This window comes from Oncorhynchus nerka, linkage group LG20 (assembly GCF_034236695.1).
Source record: "Oncorhynchus nerka isolate Pitt River linkage group LG20, Oner_Uvic_2.0, whole genome shotgun sequence".
In the NCBI taxonomy this organism is placed as follows: Eukaryota; Metazoa; Chordata; class Actinopteri; order Salmoniformes; family Salmonidae; genus Oncorhynchus; species Oncorhynchus nerka.
In genome coordinates, this window is record NC_088415.1 from 65,286,474 (window position 1) to 65,309,273 (window position 22,800).

Consider the following 22,800-nt stretch of genomic DNA (forward strand, 5'->3'; position numbering starts at 1 on the left):
CAACAAATGAAAAAACAACCATGAAGCTTACAGGGCATTAGTGCCACAAACAAAGTTAACTACCCACAAAGAAAGGAGGGAAAAAGGGCTACCTAAGTATGGTTCCCAATCAGAGACAACAATAGACAGCTGTCCCTGATTGAGAACCATACCCGGCCAAAACTTAGAAACACAAAATCATAGAAAACAAAACATAGAATGCCCACCCCAAATCACACCCTGACCAAACCAAATAGAGACATAAAAAGGCTCTCTAAAGTCAAGGCGTGACACACGCTCAAGGTCCTAAACGATATCTTAACTGCCATCGATAAGAAACAATACTGTACAGCCGTATTCATTGACCTGGCCAAGGCTTTCGACTCTGTCAATCACCAAAACCTCATCGGCAGACTCGATAGCCTTGGTTTCTCAAATGATTGCCTCGCCTGGTTCACCAACTTCTTCTCAGATAGAGTTCAGTGTTTCAAATTGGAGGGCCTGTTTTTGGGGCGTCTGGCAGTCTCTATGGGGGTGCCACAGGGTTCAATTCTTGTGCCGACTCTATTCTCTGTATACATCAATGATGTCGCTCTTGCTGCTGGTGAGTCTCTGATCCACCTCTACGCAGACGACACCATTCTGTATATTTCTGTCCCTTCTTTGGACACTGTTTTAACAACCATCCAGACGAGCTTCAATGCCATACAACTCTCCTTCCATGGCCTCCAACTGCTCTTAAAAACAAGTAAAAACTAAATGCATGCTTTTCAACCGATCGCTGCCTGCACCTGCCCGCCATCCACCATCACTACTCTGGACGGTTCTGACTTAGAATATGTGGACAACTACAAGTACCTAGGTGTGTGGTTAGACTGTACACCACACACCTAGGTACTTGTAGGTACCTAGGTACTTGTCATTTACAAAATAGCCTCCAATACCCTACTCAATAAATTTGATGCAGTCTATCACAGTGCCATCTGTTTTGTCACCAAAGCCCCATATACTACCCACCACTGCGACCTGTACGTTCTCATTGGCTGGCCCTTGCTTCATACTAGTCGCTAAACCCACTGGCTCCAGGTCCTCTACAAGACCCTGCTAGGTAAAGTCCCCTCTTATCTCAGCTCGCTGGTCACCATAGCAGCACCCACCTGTAGCACGCGCTCCAGCAGGTATATCTCTCTGGTCACCCCCCAAAACCAATTCTTCCTTTGGTCACCCTTCCTTCCAGTTCTCTGCTGCCAAAGACTGGAAAGAACTACAACAATCTCTGAAACTGGAAACACAGCTCACAGATTACTGCACCTGTACATAGCCCATCTATAATTTAGCCCAAACAACTATCTCTTCCCCTACTGTATTTATTTATTTTTCTCCTTTGCACCCCATTATTTTTATTTCTACTTTGCACATTCTTCCACTACAAATCTACCATTCCAGTGTTTTACTTGCTATATTGTATTTACTTCGCCACCATGACCATTTTTTTGCCTTTACCTCCCTTATCTCACCTCATTTGCTCACATCGTATATAGACTTATTTTTCTACTGTATTATTGACTATATGTTTGTTTTACTCCATTTGTAACTCTGTGATGTTGTTTATGTCGAACTGCTTTGCTTCATCTTGGCCAGGTCACAATTGTAAATGTGAACTTGTTCTCAACTTGCCTACCTGGTTAAATAAAGGTGAAATACATTTTTAAAAAATCCTGACCAGTAGCGGTGCGTGGATAACATCACTGGGGAAGCCAAGCCAAATCAGTAAAAAAGCCATATTACAACCTATGTTGTGATAATTGCGTTGTTTGCTCTATAACCCATTTGTTCATACACCACCATGATATACAATAAGGCCGTGACAACAAAAAGACAACAGTCACACAGTGTCTGAATAAATTCAACTACACATACTATCAGGAATCAAGGTAAGACCCAGATGCAGACTGTCGAAGTAACACTGTTTATTATAGCAAACAGGGGCAGACAAAGACAGGGCAAGGCAGCCAGGGGTCGAATTTCCAGGGTACGGCTGAGGTACATGACGGCAGGCGGACTCAGGGTCAGGCAGAGTTCAGTAATCCAGGGGTGGAGCAAAGGTACAGGACGGCAGGCAGGCTCAGGCAGAGAGGTTAGGCGGGTGGATACAGGGTCAGGACAGGCAAAGGTCAAAACCGGGAGGACTAGCAAAGCGAGGCTGGGAAATGAAAGGAGCTGACAGGAAAAACGCTGGCAAGTTTGAACGAACAAGACAAACTGTCAACAAACAGACAGAGAACACAGGTACAAATACACAAGGGATATTAGGGAAGATGGGCGACACCTGTAGGGGTGTGGAGACAATCACAAGGTCATGGGAAACAGATCAGAGCATGACAGGATCGCCCCCCCCCCCCCTCTAGGGACTCCACCTGGCGTTCCACCTGGGCGGATACCTGATTGACTGGGGTGCCGGCTGCGAAAGTCGGTGATGAGGGCTGGGTCCAAGAATGTTTAGCGAGAACCCTGCACCTCTCCTCCAGGCCATAACCATAACCTTCCCAGTCAACCAGGTACTGGAAACCCCTGCCCCGTGGTCAAACCTCTGGAGGCGTCTCACCATGAACGCTGGCTGGCCCTCGATGACACGGGGGGAGGGATGGGCCTAGAAACAGAAGACAAGGGGCAGTCAGACATGGTTTTGACTCTAGAAACAGAAAAGGTAGGAAGAATACGGAGGGTACAGGGCAACAGAGGATGAACAGCAGAAGGGCAAATGATCTTGGTGCTGGGGGGACAGGTCTCGGCTTCCGGGGGTGTAGCCGCGGCCCTATAACGATGTGCCAGTGCCTCAGACTTGACCTTCTCGGGTACTGGTCGGTGCTACAGAAGGGAAATGGCCCAGGCCTTACTGAACCCCTCCCGGAGGTCCTGGTAATCTGCGGAGCTGACAGAGTGGTCCGGTGCAATTTTCAAGCCCCCAGGAAGACGTCCCGGGGCAGGCAGAGCTGATTTCAGGCAATGAGTGTGGTAAGACGGGCTCCAGCCCACGATGGCACCAGTAGCGCAGTCAATGGAGGGATTGTGTCGCTGGAGCCAAGAGAATCCCATTACCACAGGGGCCTGCGGAGACTCAACCAGCAGGAATTGGATAGCCTCACTGTGGTTCCCTGACACTCGTAGGCTGATGGGGGTGGTCTGGTGGGTGACTTGGCCTATAGAGCACCCGTTCAGAGAGGTCAGGCAGGCGGGTACAGGGTCAGGACAGGCAAAGGTCAAAACCGGGAGGACTAGCAAAGAGAGGCTGGGAAACGAGTGGACCTGACAGGAAAAATGCTGGTAAGCTTAAACGAACAAGACAAACTGGCAACAAACAGACAGAGAAGACAGGTATAAATACACAGGGGATAATAGGGAAGATGGGCGACACCTGGAGGGGGATGGCGACAAGCACAAAGACAGGGGAAACAGATCAGGGCTTGACACATACATTTGTTTCATCCCAAAACCATAAATTAACATATGTCCTGTGTCCACAAAGCAAATAGTGCATATCCACAGTTATATCACCTGCAGCATGGTCAAGCAAGTTAATATTTACAGTTTACTAAACAACTACTGATTTAGAACCACAGAGTTACCACAAGTCAGCGCTAAGACAACAGGAGCACTGCCTCTGCTATTCCGGCACCATTTCAATGTAAACATTGAAACATCATCAGATCAACAAGATTATATATGCTTAGTTTAATACACTCAAAACAAACTTAAAGACACCAAAAACGATTTAGTCCAATCAATGTTGCTAAATATCATGTGGCTGTCCATGGTGCTGATTCGTCTGTGTTGGTTTGTGTGTGTGTGTGTGTGTGTGTGTGTGTAAGTAAATAAGTCATACAAAAACTGTTGACTTACCCTACTTGTAGACTAGTTGAACGCCAATGCCATCCTCCTCTCTTTCATGTTGGCAAAATGATCTATGGCTCTGTCATACATGCTTTTAGTTCTTGTTGTGATAGGCTACTTAGCTAAAATACTTGCTAGCCTCAATTCCTCACATGGGCAACAATGAACCATCTAAGTTAACTAGCTAGTTAATGGGAGCCTACTAGGCAACATCTAGGCTACATATTCAACTTCAATCGTCTCAGGCCAGTGGCACAACATATTAATTTATGGTTAGATCAGAATCTCCGTCATAATCATTGGCTGTACAGAGAATTAAGTAAAAACCAGAAGTTCAAATCCCCATCTCCATCCATGGCTTAGGAAAGGGACAATTTAGCAAGCTAGCTACTGCAGAACATCAACACCAGCAGACCAGAAACAGACACGCTTTTCTGACAATGATATTTTGCAAAGGAAGTGATTTGATTGGTCTGAAGCCTAATCCAAACTGGCCTCCCTTGGACGGTGCTTTGCTGCACCAGGACAACCCACAGTTGAGCTCAGCTCAATGCTGATTGGCTAATTATTTTATACTTTTTTAAATCAAGGGTGGCCAAATGCTTGTAGGCATCAATCAATCAAATGCTACGGCGGCAAACATGTCAAGACGAATTAATAAAAAATGAAAAGCTGAAAATGAAAAGCTGAAATGTCTTGAGTCAATAAGTATACAATCCCTAAATAACTTCAGCAGTTATTAACATTTGCTTAACAAGTCACATTAGTTGCATGGACTTATCTGTTAGGACCCCTTGCTTGAGCAGTGAAATTCAAACCAATATTCAACCACAAAGACCAGGGAGGTTTTCCAATGCCTCGCAAAGAAGGGCACCTATTGGTAGATCGGTAAAAATAAAAATAGTAGGCATTGAATATCCTTTTGAGCCTGATGAAGTTATTAATTACACTTCGGATGGTGTATCAATACACCCAGTTACTACAAAGATGCAGGTGTCCTTCCTAACTCTGTTGTCAGAGAGGAAGGAAACCGCTCAGGGATTTCACCATGAGGCCAATGGTGACTTTAAAACAGTTACAAAGTTTAATGGCTATGATAGGACAAAACTGAGGATGGCTCAACAACACTGTAGTTACTCCTCAATACTAACCTAAATGACAGAGTGAAAAGAAGGAAGCTTGTACAGAATAAAACATTTCCAAAACTTGCATCCTGTTTGCAATAAGGCACTAAAGTAAAACTGCAAAAATGTGTGTCCTGAATAGAAAGCGTTATGCTTGGGGCAAATCCAACACAACACATCACTGAGTACCACTCTTCATATTTTCAAGCATGGTGGTGGCTGCATCATGTTATAGGTATGCTTGTCATCGGCAAAGATTGAGGAGTTCTTTTAGGATGAAAAGAAACAGAATAGAGCCAAGCACAGGCAACATCTTAGAGAAAAACCTGGTTCAATCTGCTTTCCAACAGACACTGGGAGACAAATTCATCTTTCAGCAGGACAATAACCTAAAACATAAGGCTAAATATATAGTTGCTTACCAAAATGACATTGAATGTTCCTGAGGAGCCTAGTTACAGTTTTGACTTAAATCAGCTTGAAATTTTATGGCAAGACTTAAAAATGGCTGTCTAGCAACTTGACAGAGCTTGAAGAATTTTTATAAGAATAATGTGCAAATATTGTACAATCCAGGTGTGCAAAGCGGGTTTGTGTCAAGAACTGCAACATTGCTGGGTTTTTCACGCACAACATTCTTGTTTGTATCAAGAATAGTCCACCACCCAAAGGACATCCAGCCAACTGCCACGACTGTGGGAAGCATTGGAGTCGACATGGGCCAGCAGCCCTATGGAACGCTTTCGAAACCTTGTAGAGTCCATTCCCCAAGTGAGGCTGTTCTGAGGGCAAAAGGGGGTGCAACTCAATATTAGGAAGGTGTTGATAATGTTTGGTATATTCCGTGTAAATTATAATTCAATGTACACCACTTCCGCCCCAAAACCCCTTATAAACCACACTGCTTATTAACCGTTGATCCCACTGGAAAACATGTATTCAATCTTTTATTCTGAATCTGATCATGTATTTCTATCTGCAGAATACTGGCAACAGCAGGGGCCCACATGAACATACCAGTGGATCTGCGGACCCTGAGGGCGGTGAGAGTCCTGAGGCCCCTTAAATTGGTCTCTGGGATCCCCAGTGAGTACAGTCAATATCTACCAGCATATCAATATAATTTACAGTGTCATAATACCTCAATATGTACCTTACTATAATGTCTAATTCTCAGAGGCAATCAGACATGAACTCTTCACATGTGTGTGTGTGTTTTTTAAATTGATTTCATCATCAGGCTTGCAGATCGTGCTGAAGTCCATCATGAAGGCCATGGTGCCCCTGCTCCAGATCGGTCTGCTCTTGTTCTTTGCCATTCTTATGTTCGCCATCATCGGCCTGGAGTTCTACAGCGGGAAGCTCCACCACACCTGTCTACCTACTGCTGACATCCTGGGTAGTTACATACTCCAGTCTCCCTCACACACTCTGTATTTTATACACTCCCCCACACTCCCTCATACTCTCTCTCTATCCAAAACCTATTTTCTACTGTACCTCTATCCATTAAAGAGGTTCCCTTCCCCCTCTGTGTTGCATTTTCACAGGGTCCTCATCTCTATTATCTTGTATTTGACAATCTCTCGCTCTTTCTCTCTCTCGCGCTCACCCCCCTGCATTGTTATTAAGAACATCTTCATACTGCTACTCTTTTACCTTACAGCTTCATGAGGACCCGACTGTCCCATCTAAACAGTGGTGGAAAAAATACCCAATTGTCATAGTTGAGTTAAAGTAAATATACCTTATTAGAAAATGACTCAAGTAAAAATGAAAGTCACCCAGTAAAATACTACTTGAGTAAAAGTGTAAAATGATTTGGTTTTAAACATACTTAAGTATCAAAAGTAATGATTTAAATCATTTCACAATCCTTATATTAAGCAAACCAGACTGCACAATAACAAAAAATATATACTGTATATATATACTTAGGGATAGCCAGGGGCATACTCCAACACGTCGACAATCATTTTCAAACAAAGTGTTTATTGAGTCTGCCAGTTCAGAGGCAGTTAATCAAGTCAAATCAAACTTGATTTGCCACATGCGCCGAATAAAACAAGCGTAGACTTTACCGTGAAATGCTTACTTACAAGCCCTTAACCAACAATGCAGTTCAAGAAGAATAAAATATTTACAAAGTAGGCTAAAATAAAAAGTAATAATAAAAAGTAACACAATAAGAATAACAAGGCTATATACAGGGTGCACCGGTACCGAGTCAGTGTGCAGGGGTACAGGCTAGTTAAGGTAATCTGTACATGTAGGTGGAGGCTAGGTGACTATGCATAGGTAACAAACAAACAGCGAGTAGTAGTAGTAGTAGCAGCAGTGTACAAGAGGGGGGGTGTCAATGTAAATTGTCCGGTGGTGATTTTTATGAGTTTTTCAGCAATCTAATGGCTTGGGGGTAGAAGCTGTTGAGGAGTCTTTTGGTCCTAGACGTGGCGCTCCGGTACCGCTTGCCGTGCGATAGCAGAGAAAACAGTCTATAACTTCGGTGACTGGAGTCTCTGACAATTTTATGGGCTTTCCTCTGACACCGCCTATTATATAGGACCTGGAGGGCAGGAAGCTTGGCCCCAGTGATGTACTGGGCCGTTCGCACTACCCTCTGTAGAGCCTTACGCTCAGATGCCGTGCAGTTACCCTACCAGGTGGTGATGCAACCGGTCAGGATGCTCTCGATGGTGCAGCTGTAGAACCTTTTGAGGATCTGGGGGCCCATGCCAAATCTTTTCAGTCTCCTGAGGGGGAAAAGATTTTGTCGTGCCCTCTTCACAACTGTCTTGGTATGTTTGGACCATGATAGTTCGTTGGTGATGTGGACACCAAGGAACTTGAAACTCTCGACCCGCTCCACTACAGCCCCATCAATGTTAATGGGGTCTGTTCAGCCCTCCTTTTCCTGTACACGACCCTGAGGGGCCCGAGTGTTAAGGATTAGTGTGGCAGACGTGTTGTTGCCTACTCTTACCACCTGGGGGCAGCCCGCCAAGAAGTCCAGGATTCAGTTGCAGATGGAGGTGTTTAGTCCTAGGGTCCTTAGCTTAGTGATGAGCTTCATGGGCACTATGGTGTTGAACGCTGAGCTGTAGTTGATGAACAGCATTCTCACATAGATGTTCCTTTTGTCCAGGTGAGAAAGGGCGGTGTGGAGTGCGATTGAGATTGCGTCATCTATGGATCTGTTGGTGCTGTATGCGAATTGGAGTGGGTCTAAGCTGTCCGGGGGATGCTGTTGATGTGATCCAGCCTTTCAAAGCACTTCATGACAACTGATGTGAGTGCCACGGGGCAGTAATCATTTAGGCAGGTTACCTTCGCTTCCTTGGGCACAGGGACTATGGTGGTCTGCTTGAAACATGTAGGTATTACAGACTCGGTCAGGGAGAGGTTGAAAATGTCAGTGAAGACACTTGACAGCATGCTATGAATACATGTCCTGGTAATCCGTCTGGCCCAGCGGCTTTGTGAATGTTTGTTCACATCGGCTACCGAGAGCGTTATCACACAGTCATCCAGAACAGCTGGTGCTGTCGTGCATGCTTCAGTGTTGCTTGCCTCGAAGCGAGCATAAAAGGCATTTAGCTCGTCTGGTAGGCTCGCGTCACTGGGAAGCTCGTGTCTGGGTTTCCCTTTGTAGTCCGTATATAGTTTCCAAGCCCTGCCATATCCGACGAGCGTCAGAGCCAGTGTAGTAGGATTCAATCTTAATCCTGTACGCTTTGCTTATTTGATGATTCGTCTGAGGGCAGAGCAGGATTTATTATAAGCGTCCGGATTAGTCTCCCGCGCCTTGAAAGCGGCAGCTCTAGCCTTTAACTCGATGCAGATTTTGCCTGTAATCCATGGTTTCTGGTTGGGTTACAGTCATTTTGGGGATGACGTCATTGTTGCACTTAGTGATGAAGCCGATGACTGAGGTGATGTATTCCTCAATGCCATTGGATGAATCCCAGAACATAATTTGTTTTGTGAGAATGTAAAACGTCAGGCATGTTCTTCGATGCCGTCTTTTCAAAAAGGATGACCAGGGATGTTCTCTTGATAAGTGCATGAATTGGATAATTTTCCTGTCCTGTTAAGCATTCAAAATAGAACAAGTACTTTGTGGTGTTAGAGAAAATGTATGGAGTAAAAAGTTAATTATTTTCATGAGGAAAAACTATAAATAGTCAAAACTATAAATAGTAAAGTAAAGTACTGATACACCAATGCATCTGACCCTACTCGACAATTTTTTTTAAATATATTTTGTTTTTATTTACACAGTCATGTTTCAAACTGCTTGTTCTAAGTAGTGTACTGTACTTACAGGCTTTTAATGTGCACACATTTGTAAGGTGGTGGCATGGGGCAAACATGATTCATGTTTGTGAGTGAACGTTATTTATAATAAGGGTTACATGGAGAAAATTTGACCGCTGAAATGAAAATGGATGGCCCTCCCTTCAGCAAAATATATTTCCCTCCCTGAACGCTTACAAAATAAACAGGTCACCTTATACCGCAAATAATAATGAAAAAGTGGATAGCAGAGAACATGTCTACCATTTACCCTGACTTCTTAGACAGACCAGAGCCTTAGATATGCAGTTTTAGAAACTGTTCTTCGTCCTGTAAGCATGATATGGCAATGCAGGAATTTTGATAGCTCACAGGGCTGCGGGCCAGAAGGTTGTGGGTTCACAGACCTTCATGGAAAATAATAGGAGTGGAAAGATCTCCTTTATAGTAAAAACATTACACGAATCTATCGTTGTATTTGCAGGTCCGAGAAAAAATAGCCTTTTATAAAAAAAATGTCACGCAATTGTACTTAATTTGACATATTAGCGGAATCGTTTTTTTAATACAACACAAGTAATTGAAATGACAGGCTAAGAATGGACAGAGAGATAAAACCTATGTGTTCATCATATAAAATCAGTGTGTCTTGTTTGCAACCAAACTGTCCTTGTTTTCAAATAATTCAATCTGAGACATCATTAGGAATCTGTGCATGGTGCTTTCAAAAGTTTCAAAACCACTACCTTTCCACCCCACAGAGTAAGCCTACCGATGCAGAAAAATTACAGCTTTAACTACTGGCTACTTTTCTTCCATGGCTTAACCAACGAGAGAAGGTCACAAGTGTTTCCTTAAAAAGCTGTCTGAGTTGAACTACTTTCTATTGTACAGAAAGTGAACAGCTTAATCAATTGATTGTAACGTCCGTCGTTAAATGAAGACCAAGGTGCAGCGTGGTAGGCATACATTTTCTTTCATTTTAAATGCTCCACCAAAAAAACTATAAACAACTCAACAAACGTAAAGCTAGGAGTGCAACACATGCAACACAAAAAGACAAGATCCCACAACAGATCCCCAAGATCCCACAACAGATCCCCAAGATCCCAGTATGATACCCAATCAGAGACAATGATAGACAGCTGCCTCTGATTGGGAACCATACTCGGCCAACAAAGAAATATTAGCATAGATTTCCCACCCTAGTCACACCCTGACCAACCAAATAGAGCATTTAAAGGCTCTCTAAGGTCAGGGCGTGACATTGATAGTGACATAATTAGATTATTTCCCATGCAAAGTAAGCCTGTGAATGTCAAAAAAACGAAACAGTGATATCCCCATATGCATCTTTTCCGGGTAGTTTAGAGCTTGTTTCTAGCATAAAGCATTGCGGATCAAAGCGCTCTTATAGATCACTTTATATAATCAGATCCGTTTTATTTTCCTCAAAATCTTAAACTAACAAGCCGTAGGCCTGTGCTTTTTTGTTTGTTGCCATTTTCTTTAATAAAAGGTAGGCCTATGGCATACCCTCTCATACCCCCACAATTCGAGTTTTGGTTTTAACACCCCTTCACTGACACGGCTATTTAACTCCCTAGGGTCAATTGCCGCACCAGTGCGTCAATCTAAATTAAATAACCAAAAAATACCTATCAAAATCTGTTTTTTTAAGCTAGAGATATCTGTTTTTTTAAACTAGAGATATCTGTTTTTTTTGTTTTGGCCATTCACGTAAACGTCTGTAGCGTCGGAACGGTTTGACCTATAAATTAATATGACCACTCCCTAAAGGGGAGACTGTCACGAACACGATGGTGTTTTCCGTTTTGACTTGTCTGAAGTGTGTACGGTTGATGTACCAACTTCTGTTTGGTAACGTCCGAACTGTTTGGGCTACAAACTAATGGGAACATGATGGTGTTCTCCGTTTTCATCTACAACCCCCAAAAGTGTAACAAGACTCATCTGAAGGTACCGGTTTAAAAAAAACAAATGGAAGTATGAAGGTAGTTAAATATGTGTAAAAAATATATATATATATATCCTAAGTTTTTTTTATATCTCCTAGATTTAGGACAGACACTTCAAAACCTTATTTCTTATGATTTAGTTTTTGGTTGTTTTTGCATTCAATGTGTTATTCTATGTGTTTCTATCGACTTTGGTAGTAAAGGCCCAAAGAAAAAGTATGTTTTTTTTTTATAACTTAAGGGGTCCAACAATTCAAAATCAAATAGCTAAAGGATCCATAGTATAACCATCTTAAAACAATTCCACATGTCAGCTTAGCAACCCTCCCTCCTCCTCCAACGTCTTAGAATAATTGAAGAGTGCATTGTGGGTGGAAGAATAACCAACAAATCTAAGGATATAGCAGCCTGTAGCCTAATTTTGTCTCTCAAACAGGTAGGCCGACCTCTAGGCTCCAACACAAAACCCTCTTGTTGTTATTAAAGTCTAATTCAAATGAAGACGGTTGAAATAAATGATGCCTACTAGAATTTGACTACTTTCAGCTCCATGAGCTGTCCATTTTCGATTGATTGTGCCGCGGCACCACAATGTACATTAAGTTACTTGAATCTGGCTTATTGTGAGGTCAATAAGTTTAATAAAAACATAAGGGGCAAGAAACATATTGTTTTTAATCAAATCAATTATAGTAGTAGCAAGCTGTCAAAGTTTACCTCCGGTCCTCCATTTTTTGGAGTAGGCCCAATCAAAACCTATTTTTGGTAGAAACCTATCACTCTCCTCCTGAACTACCACTGTAGGCCTACGCAGCACAGCCATTGGTTAGGCAGCACACAAAAAAAGAGCAGCCCATTTCCATGTGTAGTAAAGCCTAGTTTAATTTACACCATCCCATCAGTTATCTTAGACATATAACTTTTCTCTGTGCTTCTCCAAGCGTGCACTTCGTAGCCTATAGGCTATGGATCACTTGATTGAGACCACACTAAATAGCACATGGGAGCACTTGATATTGCATGCCCAGCAGAGAATCAGAGATGAGGGGACGGCTTCAGGCACACATCGATATATAGCCTAATAAGCATCTAATTCTATAACACAGAGAAATAAAAACATTTCATCAAATACAAATTACATGACCCCAAACCCTCCCCTTGACTAAAATTGAACATGACACCCCCATTTTCCTCGAGGTATCCATTCTGTAAATTGGAATCCGTCCCTTAATACGCCCAACTGGGCTCCCTAGCTACCTTTTTAATTAGCCAACCATGATTACTCTGTAATCACACAAGCCAAATATAGTATTTTTAATAAATATGGTTTAACACAGTCAGATAGGATCTCTCCAGAATGTGTACTTCTCAACCCTCAATTCACGAAGCAGCATTGACCCCTGTGATGTTGATGACCGGTCCCTAAGGTGGTTACCTGAAACAGATTGTCCGTTTTTCACAGCTCTCCTGTTGTAATTAAGGTTGACGCTCTAGACATCCGCTACTCCTAAACCGTATTTCCCTCTTGAAGAGCAATCTGCATTTCAAAGAACAACAAAGTGTTTACCGTACCACTGTTTAGGTAAACAGCTGAGGGATGGGGCTGGAGAAATGTAACCACTCTCAAATTCATAGACAGGACTGACCATCCACATGTTCATTTTAACAATGTTTCGAGGCTGTACAGTGTTTGTTCTCAATTACTTTGTTTACAAACAATGGAGTATAATTTTTTAAACATTCAGCAGACACCCTTACAGTAGTGAGTGCATACATTTTCCAACTGGTCCCCCATGGGATTCAAACCCACTACCCTGGCGTTGCAAGCACCATGCTCTACCAACTGAGCTACACGGGACCTATAAAACAAGCTTATATTTTGGGTTCAGATGGGCAACGACAGTTGATCTAAGCTAATGGGGTATTTCTAAGTTATATTCTTAAAAAATCAATGGGTACATATCAGTAATTTAAAAGGTCAAAATTGGATGTACCAACTGCAGATTTAAGGCAACTTTGTCACATTGAAAAGGTCAGATGCAGCGCTAAAGTAATCAAACAATGAGAAATCTGCGACACTGTTAGCTTTGTGTAGAAAGTAACAAGCTAGCTACACGTTAACCACCACAACCCCTGCCTTGTCCTGTGTTAGAAAATGAGACGATGGATACGACCGAGGTGGAGTTTGCCTGTGGAGTGAGGAAGTGTCCGGAGAAGTATGACTGCATCGGGTCATGGATTGGCCCCAACAACGGCATCACCCAGTTTGACAACATCCTGTTCGCTGTGCTCACTGTCTTCCAGTGCATCACCATGGAGGGGTGGACAGCTGTACTCTACAATGTGAGAACAGATCACTCAAAGTATTTTTTAGGAACTATTTACAAGGTAGAGACATTGAAGTAAGGGATAATCAAAGAGGGGCTAGGAAGTCCGGTGGAAATAACCCACAATGTGCGTGTGTGATGCGTCCCCGGCGCACAGCATTGTGGCACAGCGTCCGCGTTGTGCTTGATTTCCAGAGAATGCATAGCCCCTTGTTCTTACATAGTAACTCTTCAGCAGTGAAGCGTTAAGTCTGTACCTGTATTTATGTACCTTATACATGTCTATTGTACCTCCTTTAGACCAACGATGCCTTGGGCTCTATGTGGAATTGGATGTACTTTATTCCTCTCATCATTATTGGCTCATTCTTCGTACTCAACCTGGTGTTGGGAGTCCTCTCTGGGTGAGTAAATAAAAGCTGTGTTTGTGTGCGTGCACATGTGGAATTTTGTGTGTGATTTTATAAGTGTTTTGGAAGAGGAAACAATGGATTGCCTCATGTCCTGCGTGTGTAGGGAGTTTGCCAAAGAGAGGGAGCGGGTGGAGAACAGGAGAGCCTTCATGAAGCTGAGACGTCAACAGCAGGTGGAGAGAGAACTCAATGGATACAGAGCCTGGATAGACCGAGCAGGTACTGTACTGTTACCTTACAACCGCTACCACCCGAGATAACTACATAAAATTCAAAAATGTATGTATTATAAGATCCAAGTGGATCTGCCGTGATGGAGCTGCCTGGTGAATATGTGGATGGAGCTACCTGGTGAATATGTGGATGGAGCTACCTGGTGAATATGTGGATGGAGCTACCTGGTGAATATGTGGATGGAGCTACCTGGTGAATATGTTGATGGAGGGTGACTTTGTGAAGCTGCAGTGCTATAATGGCAATCTACAGCATCTTTCTCCCACGCAAGTAGAGGTTGAGAGGAAGGTGATGCGGACTCCTTGACCCAAGTGTAAATGTGTGAGTGCGAGTCTGTGCATATCTGTGTGTGTGTGAGCTGGTGTGCATGCGTGTGGGTGTGTGTTCACTCCTCCGTGTGTGTATTTTCATCTCTGTGTGTGTGTGTGTGTGTGTGTGTGTGTGTGTGTGTGTGTGTGTGTGTGTGTGTGTGTGTGTGTGTGTGTGTGTGTGTGTGTGCGTGTGAATGTCTGTGTGTATGTGTACGTCCGTGTGTGTGTATGCACATTCATGCGTCCATCCGTGTGTGTTTGAATGTATGCATTCGTCATAGAAATCAATAAGTGTTCCCTCTCTGCAGGGCGGCATCAGGGCCCTGAAAGTGAAAAGTTAGCTACCAGGCGAGCCCTGGATGAGCTCTTACCTGATGATGAGTTCTTCCCTCTCTCAGAGCATCAACACTATGCATTCAGCTCAAATACTCACCTTTGTAGTGCTAATAAAATCATTTCAATATTACATTTAAACAGGTTGGCCCCATGATTTGCTCACAATCATCTGAGAGTGCTAAGGGAAAGAGAGAGAGAGCCCTGTTTATGTTTCAGGAGCACTTTATGACTGACCTGGAATTCACTTTGTGTGGATGACAATGACATGTTCACCCCATTGTTTCAGAGGAGGTGATGCTGGCTGAGGAGAACAAGAATTCAGGGAGATCTGCTTTAGATGGTAAGAACCACCAGAAAACACAATTCATTGAGAGGAGTTACCACCATAATGGTGAATTCAATTGTGCGGAAGACCTTTCCTCCCACGTTCACATCAGTAAATCCTTATGTAACAGGGGTCAGTGTGCTGCTAAGAGCTTTGCTTCCTCTACTGTCCAAATGCCCCATTACTGGGCTTGAACCAGTGATCCTCTGCCCTGCCTCTCTACATCCACTACACTTTAACTCCAGTTGTAAACAAAGGCAGACATTTAGTTCCTCTTTGACCTCCATTAGCTTAGATCTGCTGCAGACAATTGAAAATTGCAGTGAAAAGGCTAAACCTCTTTCAGAGAAAAATATACCGTAAAAACCTCAAGAAGTTAATTTGCTTTGGTTACTGTGTGAACTTGGGTGTCTTGGGAACAGCAAGGTGAAAATGGCTTGGCGCACGCCTGTAGTGATATATCGTCTGTCAACTGTCTTGTTTTTATATCATGTTTTTGTTAGTCTCACTCCTTTTTGGAAAACGAGAATGGTTCATAATGACACTTTCATTTACACCATACCTTATCAACCTAACAAAAAGGTGCCATCATTAAAGCCACATTTAATTGGCTCTTCCTCCTTCCTCTCATGTTCAAAGTATTTCAGTCAGTTTGCCTGAAAGTTAGCACGTCAACATTAGCGTTTCCATCCATTAATATATCATTATCTCTATAACTAGTTTGTCGCTCCTTATGGACGAAATGGCTGGCAAGTGAAATATGTTGTGCCGTTGTGCTTATAAGCATCTGTTGTTCTATCCATGCTATTGGGGATATTCTCTGTTTGTCCTAATTTTCTGTTGTGTGTGTATTCAGTGCTGAAGCGGGCCACCAGTAAAAATGCTAAGCATAGAGGAGGTCCTGGGGATGCAGAGAGCTCCACTATAGGTGAGAGAGGAACACACAGCCCAGATCCTCATATTTAGGCATCTTCCTGTTTTTCTCTCCACCTCCATTTCTGGTCTCTTTCCCCTTATATCTACTGTATTTGACCTCGATTTGACATATCTATTATTTTCAACACCCTTTCTCTCTCCTCTCCAGCCCTTTATCTTTCTCTCGCTCTCTTTCTTTCTATCTACTCATCCTCTCTTCCTCTCCTCATTCCTCCTGCCCCAGGAGCACCTCGTATGCGGATCCGTACAGTGCGGCGTGGCCCGGTGGCGTATATACGCCGTAAGGAGCGTATGCTGCGTATCTCCCTGCGGCGCATGGTGAAGACCGACACCTTTTACTGGACCGTCCTCAGCCTGGTGGCTCTCAACACCATCTGTGTGGCCATCGTACATCACAACCAGCCCGAATGGCTCTCCACCTTCTTGTGTACGTCTGGGCTGGACTGTCAATCAACCAACCAATCAATGAATGAAAATGTGTCTTCATAGCCCTTTTTACAACAACAATTGCACATTCAGAAGAAACTTCAGGTCCTAAGTATAGGATATGTAGTGTATTTACAGTAACAGTAGCAAACTATCAATTCAATCTGGCCGGCTTTCAAATATACTTCTAGAAGATGGAGATGTGGTTCTTCTGTCGTGCAGAGTTTATAACATGAAAAAAAAGCTAAATAGCTTGGTTTGAACAGAGGAAAGACTGTGAACATTTGCCCAGTCTTTGATTCATAATGATTTATTCTTTCTTCAGACTATGCGGAGTTTGTTTTCCTGGGGCTCTTTTTGGCAGAGATGTTCTTAAAGATGTACGGCCTGGGATTCCGCCTCTATTTCCACTCCTCCTTCAACTGCTTCGACTGTGGAGTGAGTTCATTCATTCTAGTCCATGTTAGCTGATAGTGAACCAGGACTTAGACGTGTGGCAACATAAGATTTTCTTATGGTTGTACGGGTGAACCGAGGTGTGTTATGTTAGGGAGTTAGGAAAAACAACAAGACATTTCATTTCTAACAATATGGACACTTAAGTGCTATTGTTATGTGATACTGTCCTATATTGCTGACTAATGTGTGTTCTTAATGATAAAGGTTTGTCTAAACTTCCCTTGTGGTGTTTGAATGTTGCGTGGTGTCTCTCCCGTGCAGGTGATAGTTGGCAGCATCTTTGAGGTGGTGTGGGGCTTCTTCCGGCCTGGCATGTCCTTTGGCATCAGCGTCCTGAGGGCACTGAGACTCCTGAGGATCTTTAAGATCACCAAGTGAGTGGGACATCAACCAGAATGAGAGTTAGGGTCAACATTAGTGTTGCTGCTGTAAGTATAATGTATTACCATTCTAGGTTAAAGGTTAGGGTAGGGTCAGCATTAGTGTTACTGCTGTAAGTATAATGTATTACCATTCTATGTTAAAGGTTAGGGTAGGGTCAGCATTAGTGTTACTGCTGTAAGTATAATGTATTACCATTCTAGGTTAAAGGTTAGGGTAGGGTCAGCATTAGTGTTGCTGCTGTAAGTATAATGTATTACCATTCTAGGTTAAAGGTTAGGGTAGGGTCAGCTTTAGTGTTACTGCTGTAAGTATAATGTATTACCATTCTAGGTTAAAGGTTAGGGTAGGGTCAGCTTTAGTGTTACTGCTGTAAGTATAATGTATTACCATTCTATGTTAAAGGTTAGGATAGGGTCAGCATTAGTGTTACTGCTGTAAGTATAATGTATTACCATTCTATGTTAAAGGTTAGGGTAGGGTCAGCATTAGTGTTACTGCTGTAAGTATAATGTATTACCATTCTAGGTTAAAGGTTAGGGTAGGGTCAGCATTAGTGTTGCTGCTGTAAGTATAATGTATTACCATTCTAGGTTAAAGGTTAGGGTAGGGTCAGCATTAGTGTTGCTGCTGTAAGTATAATGTATTACCATTCTAGGTTAAAGGTTAGGGTAGGGTCAGCATTAGTGTTGCTGCTGTAAGTATAATGTATTACCATTCTAGGTTAAAGGTTAGGATAGGGTCAGCTTTAGTGTTACTGCTGTAAGTATAATGTATTACCATTCTAGGTTAAAGGTTAGGGTAGGGTCAGCTTTAGTGTTGCTGCTGTCTTTTCCTACTAGCACTGACCTGTCTGATAACTACTTTGTTGAGGGAAAATGTACTTGCTACGACTGTGATATGTGGTTGTCTCACCTGGCTATCTTAAGATGAATGCACTTTTGTAAGTCGCTCTGGATAAGAGCTTCTGCTAAATTGCTCAAATGTAAATGTAGGGTCAGCATTGGTTATACTGCTGGAAGTACAATATATTACTCTCCAAAAATACATTCAAATGGCAAACAGAAGATGTTGAGGTCTGTCTATTTTGTATGTGAACCTTTTTTTCCTTTTTCTTGACCAGGTACTGGGCATCTCTTAGGAACCTGGTTGTGTCTCTTATGAGTTCCATGAAGTCCATCATCAGTCTGCTCTTCCTCATCTTCCTCTTCATCGTCGTCTTCGCCCTGCTGGGCATGCAGCTCTTTGGGGGCAGGTGAGCACAACCAGAGGGTTGGGTTCACTTATTAGATACGGTGGTCACTGATCTCAGGATAGTGATTCAGTGCTTCACCAATATTAGGACATCAGTATGTTTTGGTATGCACAAGTCCCAGGTCCCATGAATTTATTTTCAGTTGATCTGTTCATTGACTAATGATGTGTATTGCCCATCATCACGTCACCGTATATATTTACAAATATAACTTCCGAAGCAGCTGGAAGCTTGCCATGTTTTGTTTTGCTGTGTCGGGAAATGGAATGATAGACCTGAAATTACACGTCTAGTTGAAAATAGCAATTTCCACCTCCTCCTCTTCCCCGGTCATATCTGCCCATCCATTCTTTCTCTCCCTTCAGGTTCATCTTTGAAGATTACACTCCTGCCAACTTTGACACGTTTCCAGCTGCTATCATGACAGTGTTCCAGGTTTGGCTCATACACTCCAGACCGTCCCTCTCACTGGCTTCTCCATGGTGACACACATAACCTACCCGGGTATATCTCCCACAACCGCCCCCCCCCCCCCCAGGGCCAGAATGGAACAACACTGCTCACCTCCCCCTCCATCTACTAGCATCCCATACATACACATATGCACATACATGTCAGAGCTGTGAAATATGGAAGAATGTTTGATCAAAACCATAAACTGGGATTCAGAGACAAATCAAATAATACTAGTTCTGACTTTATTAACTTACGCTGTTTGCGTATTACTTTCATTCAGACTTCAAGAGGCTGATCATTACAGATCTTGTACTTTTCAATCTAGATTCTGACTGGTGAGGACTGGAATGAGGTGATGTACAATGGCATCCGCTCCCAAGGAGGAGTGCAGTACGGCATGTGGTCCTCCATATACTTCATAGTGCTCACCCTGTTTGGGAACTGTATCCTTGCTCAACATCCTGCTAACCACAATTGACAGATTCTGCTCACATTGTCAATAGGTTTACATGTATCTTTCTTTTTCGTTGAAAGTTGTAGCATAGACCTAGTGGTAGTAGGGTCATGGGTTGATTTATTGGGGGAAAAGATGCACTGAGTACAACCCAGGGGATAACCCCTTATAGCGATTCCACTTGTTTTAAACGTATTTCAGATGTTTTGTGGAACTGTCCGACAGTAACCTAATTCATGTATTTCAGTTTCATCCACCCCTGTTAGGACTCTTGACCATACTGTGAACAGATACACTACTCAATGTCTTCTTGGCCATCGCTGTGGATAACCTTGCCAACGCACAGGAACTCACCAAGGTGTGTAGTACTGTTTTAAGAGTTTTTACAGAATGGGGTATCTTTAAATTAAAATAAGTGCTTTCAAAGAAATGTGTAAGGGTCATGACCTAAGGCCATATCTGCCCGATATCATAAACTAATTGTGGGATGTAAACTACTTTGTGTTTTTATTTGACCTTTGTTAGGACGAAGAGGAGGAAGAGGAGTTTTTCAATGCAAGATACGCCAGAGGCAGAGATGGCCCGATGTCTGAGTAAGTGTTCTGTTTATACTTTTATCACAATGGCAGTTGGTCAGTCACCTACTTTGGCCGAGTCTTGATGATGATTAGGAGGAGATTGAATCTGAGGGGTGATCATGACGCTTTCTCCATATCTGTCGATTACACAGCCGTAAAACCCACCGAAAAACAAGGATCCACTATTCTCTTTAAGCTTTGAGAATGCGATGTAGGCGTTACCAGGAAGAATGTTTATTTTCCTTGCGTACAGCTGCACGACGAGTCTTCAGGGTTAGAGAGGCATGTTCTGAGTGTGGATAATGTATGTGTAGCTGCCTGTTACAAAGCATGTGTAACGGTAATTGCATTAGTGAAATTAGGGATGAGGCGCACATCCTAGTGATTACAAGCATCTTCGCTCATGAATCTGATGTTGTTCTGGGGACTTGCTAAAGGATAATGCATGATTTTAATTCTACTTTTTGTTTTGTTTAGTTGAGCATGTCATTCAACAGGTAAATTAAGAAAGATAACAGGCCAGTTATACACGCAAGTTTTTATTTATTTAGAATTTGTTTAATTGTGCATGTCAGTCGACGGGTAAATTAAACCAAATGACAGGGCAATTATAGAGTATAAGCGGAGTATGTGCTTAGTGTATAAGCACCACCAACCATTCTGCTCCCTCTGTAACAGGTACAGGTAGGGGGGAAAAGGATGCATGGATTGTACTGTCCTCTGATCTTCTCCAGGCACGTTACGCTGACTCTGTCTTTTGTCTGTTACTACATATTTGAGTGTCAGTCCTCTGTGCTTCAGAGCTATCAAGATGCCACTGCTTTTGATACATATACTGTACTATGGTGTAATGTTATGTAATGCTGCTTCCATCATGTTGTCTTGTTACTCTATGCCTGTTATGTGGCACTGACCGAAAGAGATAGGACAAAATATAGAAGTCTAAATTCGAACCCTGCCCCTGTACGGTCAAGGTGAAACAATTTGTAACTTGGATAACCACTGTTATCTGATAATATTTATAAAACATCCACTGTCACTACTTAGGAAATAATGATTTTTCTAAGTGAACAGGATTTGGATCCATTGATCAAGCCTTCAAAGCCAAATCCCCATGCCAAATATGAAAATATAATTATAAGAAAAATAAGATATAACCAAATATACTAGACTGGCATTACGGTGATGTCTGTTGACCATTGGCCTTGACCCTTGACCTGGTTTTGGACTGTGTCACAAGGTTCTGTTCTGTCTTTGTTCCAAAATCACTAATGTCTTGTTTTCAACCAATCACTCATTGATTACATGGACTACAAAAGAGTTTGAATACCCGTAAGTAAAGTTGTTTGTCTGTACCCCTGTGACACATAATTCCATTTCCTTTATCTTAGAAGAAGAAGCTAATTGCTAGATATAACAGTATTTTCCTATTTTAATCCTGCACTATTCCTTTTTGTTTTTGTGGCTTTTTGAGTTTGTGCGCTTTCTTCCCAGGTACTTTCATCATTTGAATTGCAATTGAATTTATGGATGTTTGTTTTATTTAGATGATAATTCAATGTGTGAATTCAATGAATCTTTAGCCATACAATATGCAATATATCTGAGTCAAAATGTTAATATATGTCATGCAATTTTCGTACTTCATTATTGACTTACATACATACATACATGAATACATACAATGTTATATAATATGTAATATGCTTATACAGTATTTAGTGTTGAGATGTATCCTTTCATTGATATGTAAGTGTACATATGACATAGGCATGATGCTGCCCTCTAGTGACAGGCTTTGTGTTGTGCTCTGTAGGAGGAGGAGGAGGCCCTATCTCCACAGGAAGAAGGCCATTCACAGGGGCCGTATGGCCGTCCCCGAAGAGGAGGAGGAGAGCGGTGCCCCGGGCGGAGCTGACCAGCCCCCCAATGGGGCCAACGCCTTCTCCAACCGCCGTGACAGACGGAGGAGGGGGGGAGGAGGAGGAGGAGGAGGAGGAAGAGGCGGAAGATCCGTGTGGGAGCAGAGGGCCAACCAGTTACGCAAGCGGCGCCAGATGGAGAGCCAGGAGGTGCTGTTCGGAGGCAGCCCCACCGAGGACACCACTGACAACCCTACCACCGCCTACCGTGCACCCACCCGTTCCCCAGACACCAGTCCTGGACACCTGCCCGAGTCGCCCATGTCCGGAATCATGCCCATGCCTGAACCCCCGATGTCCATCGCCATCCGGCTGCCGGAACCTCCAGACTCTGAGCCTAGGCCTCTGTTTACATTGGTTGAGGAGAGAGCAGTGCACCATCGACCCGCAGGTGGGGACAGGAGGCACAGGGTGGCACGGAAGTTCAGGCCTGGCCTTGGGGGGGCGGAGGAGGGAGGGGTGGCTCGGCATAGGAGGCACCGTCATCGTGAGGCCCGGGCTGAGGCCAAGAGCAGAGAGTCCCCACATGAGGAGGTCAGAGAATCAGGCAGCAGAGAGAGGAAGATACTGGAAGAGAGGAAGGAGAAAGAAGAAAAAGAGGAGAAGATGGACAAAGGAGAGGTCGCCGTGGTGGAGGGAGGAGTGTCGGGCCAGGAAGAAGGAGCCAGCATTGTCAACTTAGAGAGTGAAGAAGAGCATCTGAGGTAAGACAGTGGTG

The 22,800-nt window shown here is 43.2% G+C and overlaps 1 protein-coding gene across 1 annotated transcript in view; it reads left to right on the top strand.

Annotated features, from left to right (window-relative positions):
• The window catches only part of LOC115102971 (voltage-dependent R-type calcium channel subunit alpha-1E-like), a 90,991-nt gene that overhangs the window by 43,471 nt on the left and 24,720 nt on the right, over window positions 1-22,800 (top strand). The window contains 16 exon segments of the mRNA XM_065005687.1: window positions 5,977-6,080; window positions 6,235-6,393; window positions 13,422-13,612; window positions 13,897-14,000; window positions 14,113-14,228; window positions 15,177-15,230; window positions 16,072-16,143; window positions 16,375-16,578; window positions 16,903-17,015; window positions 17,298-17,410; window positions 18,541-18,672; window positions 19,038-19,107; window positions 19,454-19,571; window positions 19,873-19,940; window positions 20,108-20,175; window positions 21,977-22,786. Of these exon segments, the coding sequence (XP_064861759.1) occupies window positions 5,977-6,080; window positions 6,235-6,393; window positions 13,422-13,612; window positions 13,897-14,000; window positions 14,113-14,228; window positions 15,177-15,230; window positions 16,072-16,143; window positions 16,375-16,578; window positions 16,903-17,015; window positions 17,298-17,410; window positions 18,541-18,672; window positions 19,038-19,107; window positions 19,454-19,571; window positions 19,873-19,940; window positions 20,108-20,175; window positions 21,977-22,786 (2,496 nt within the window).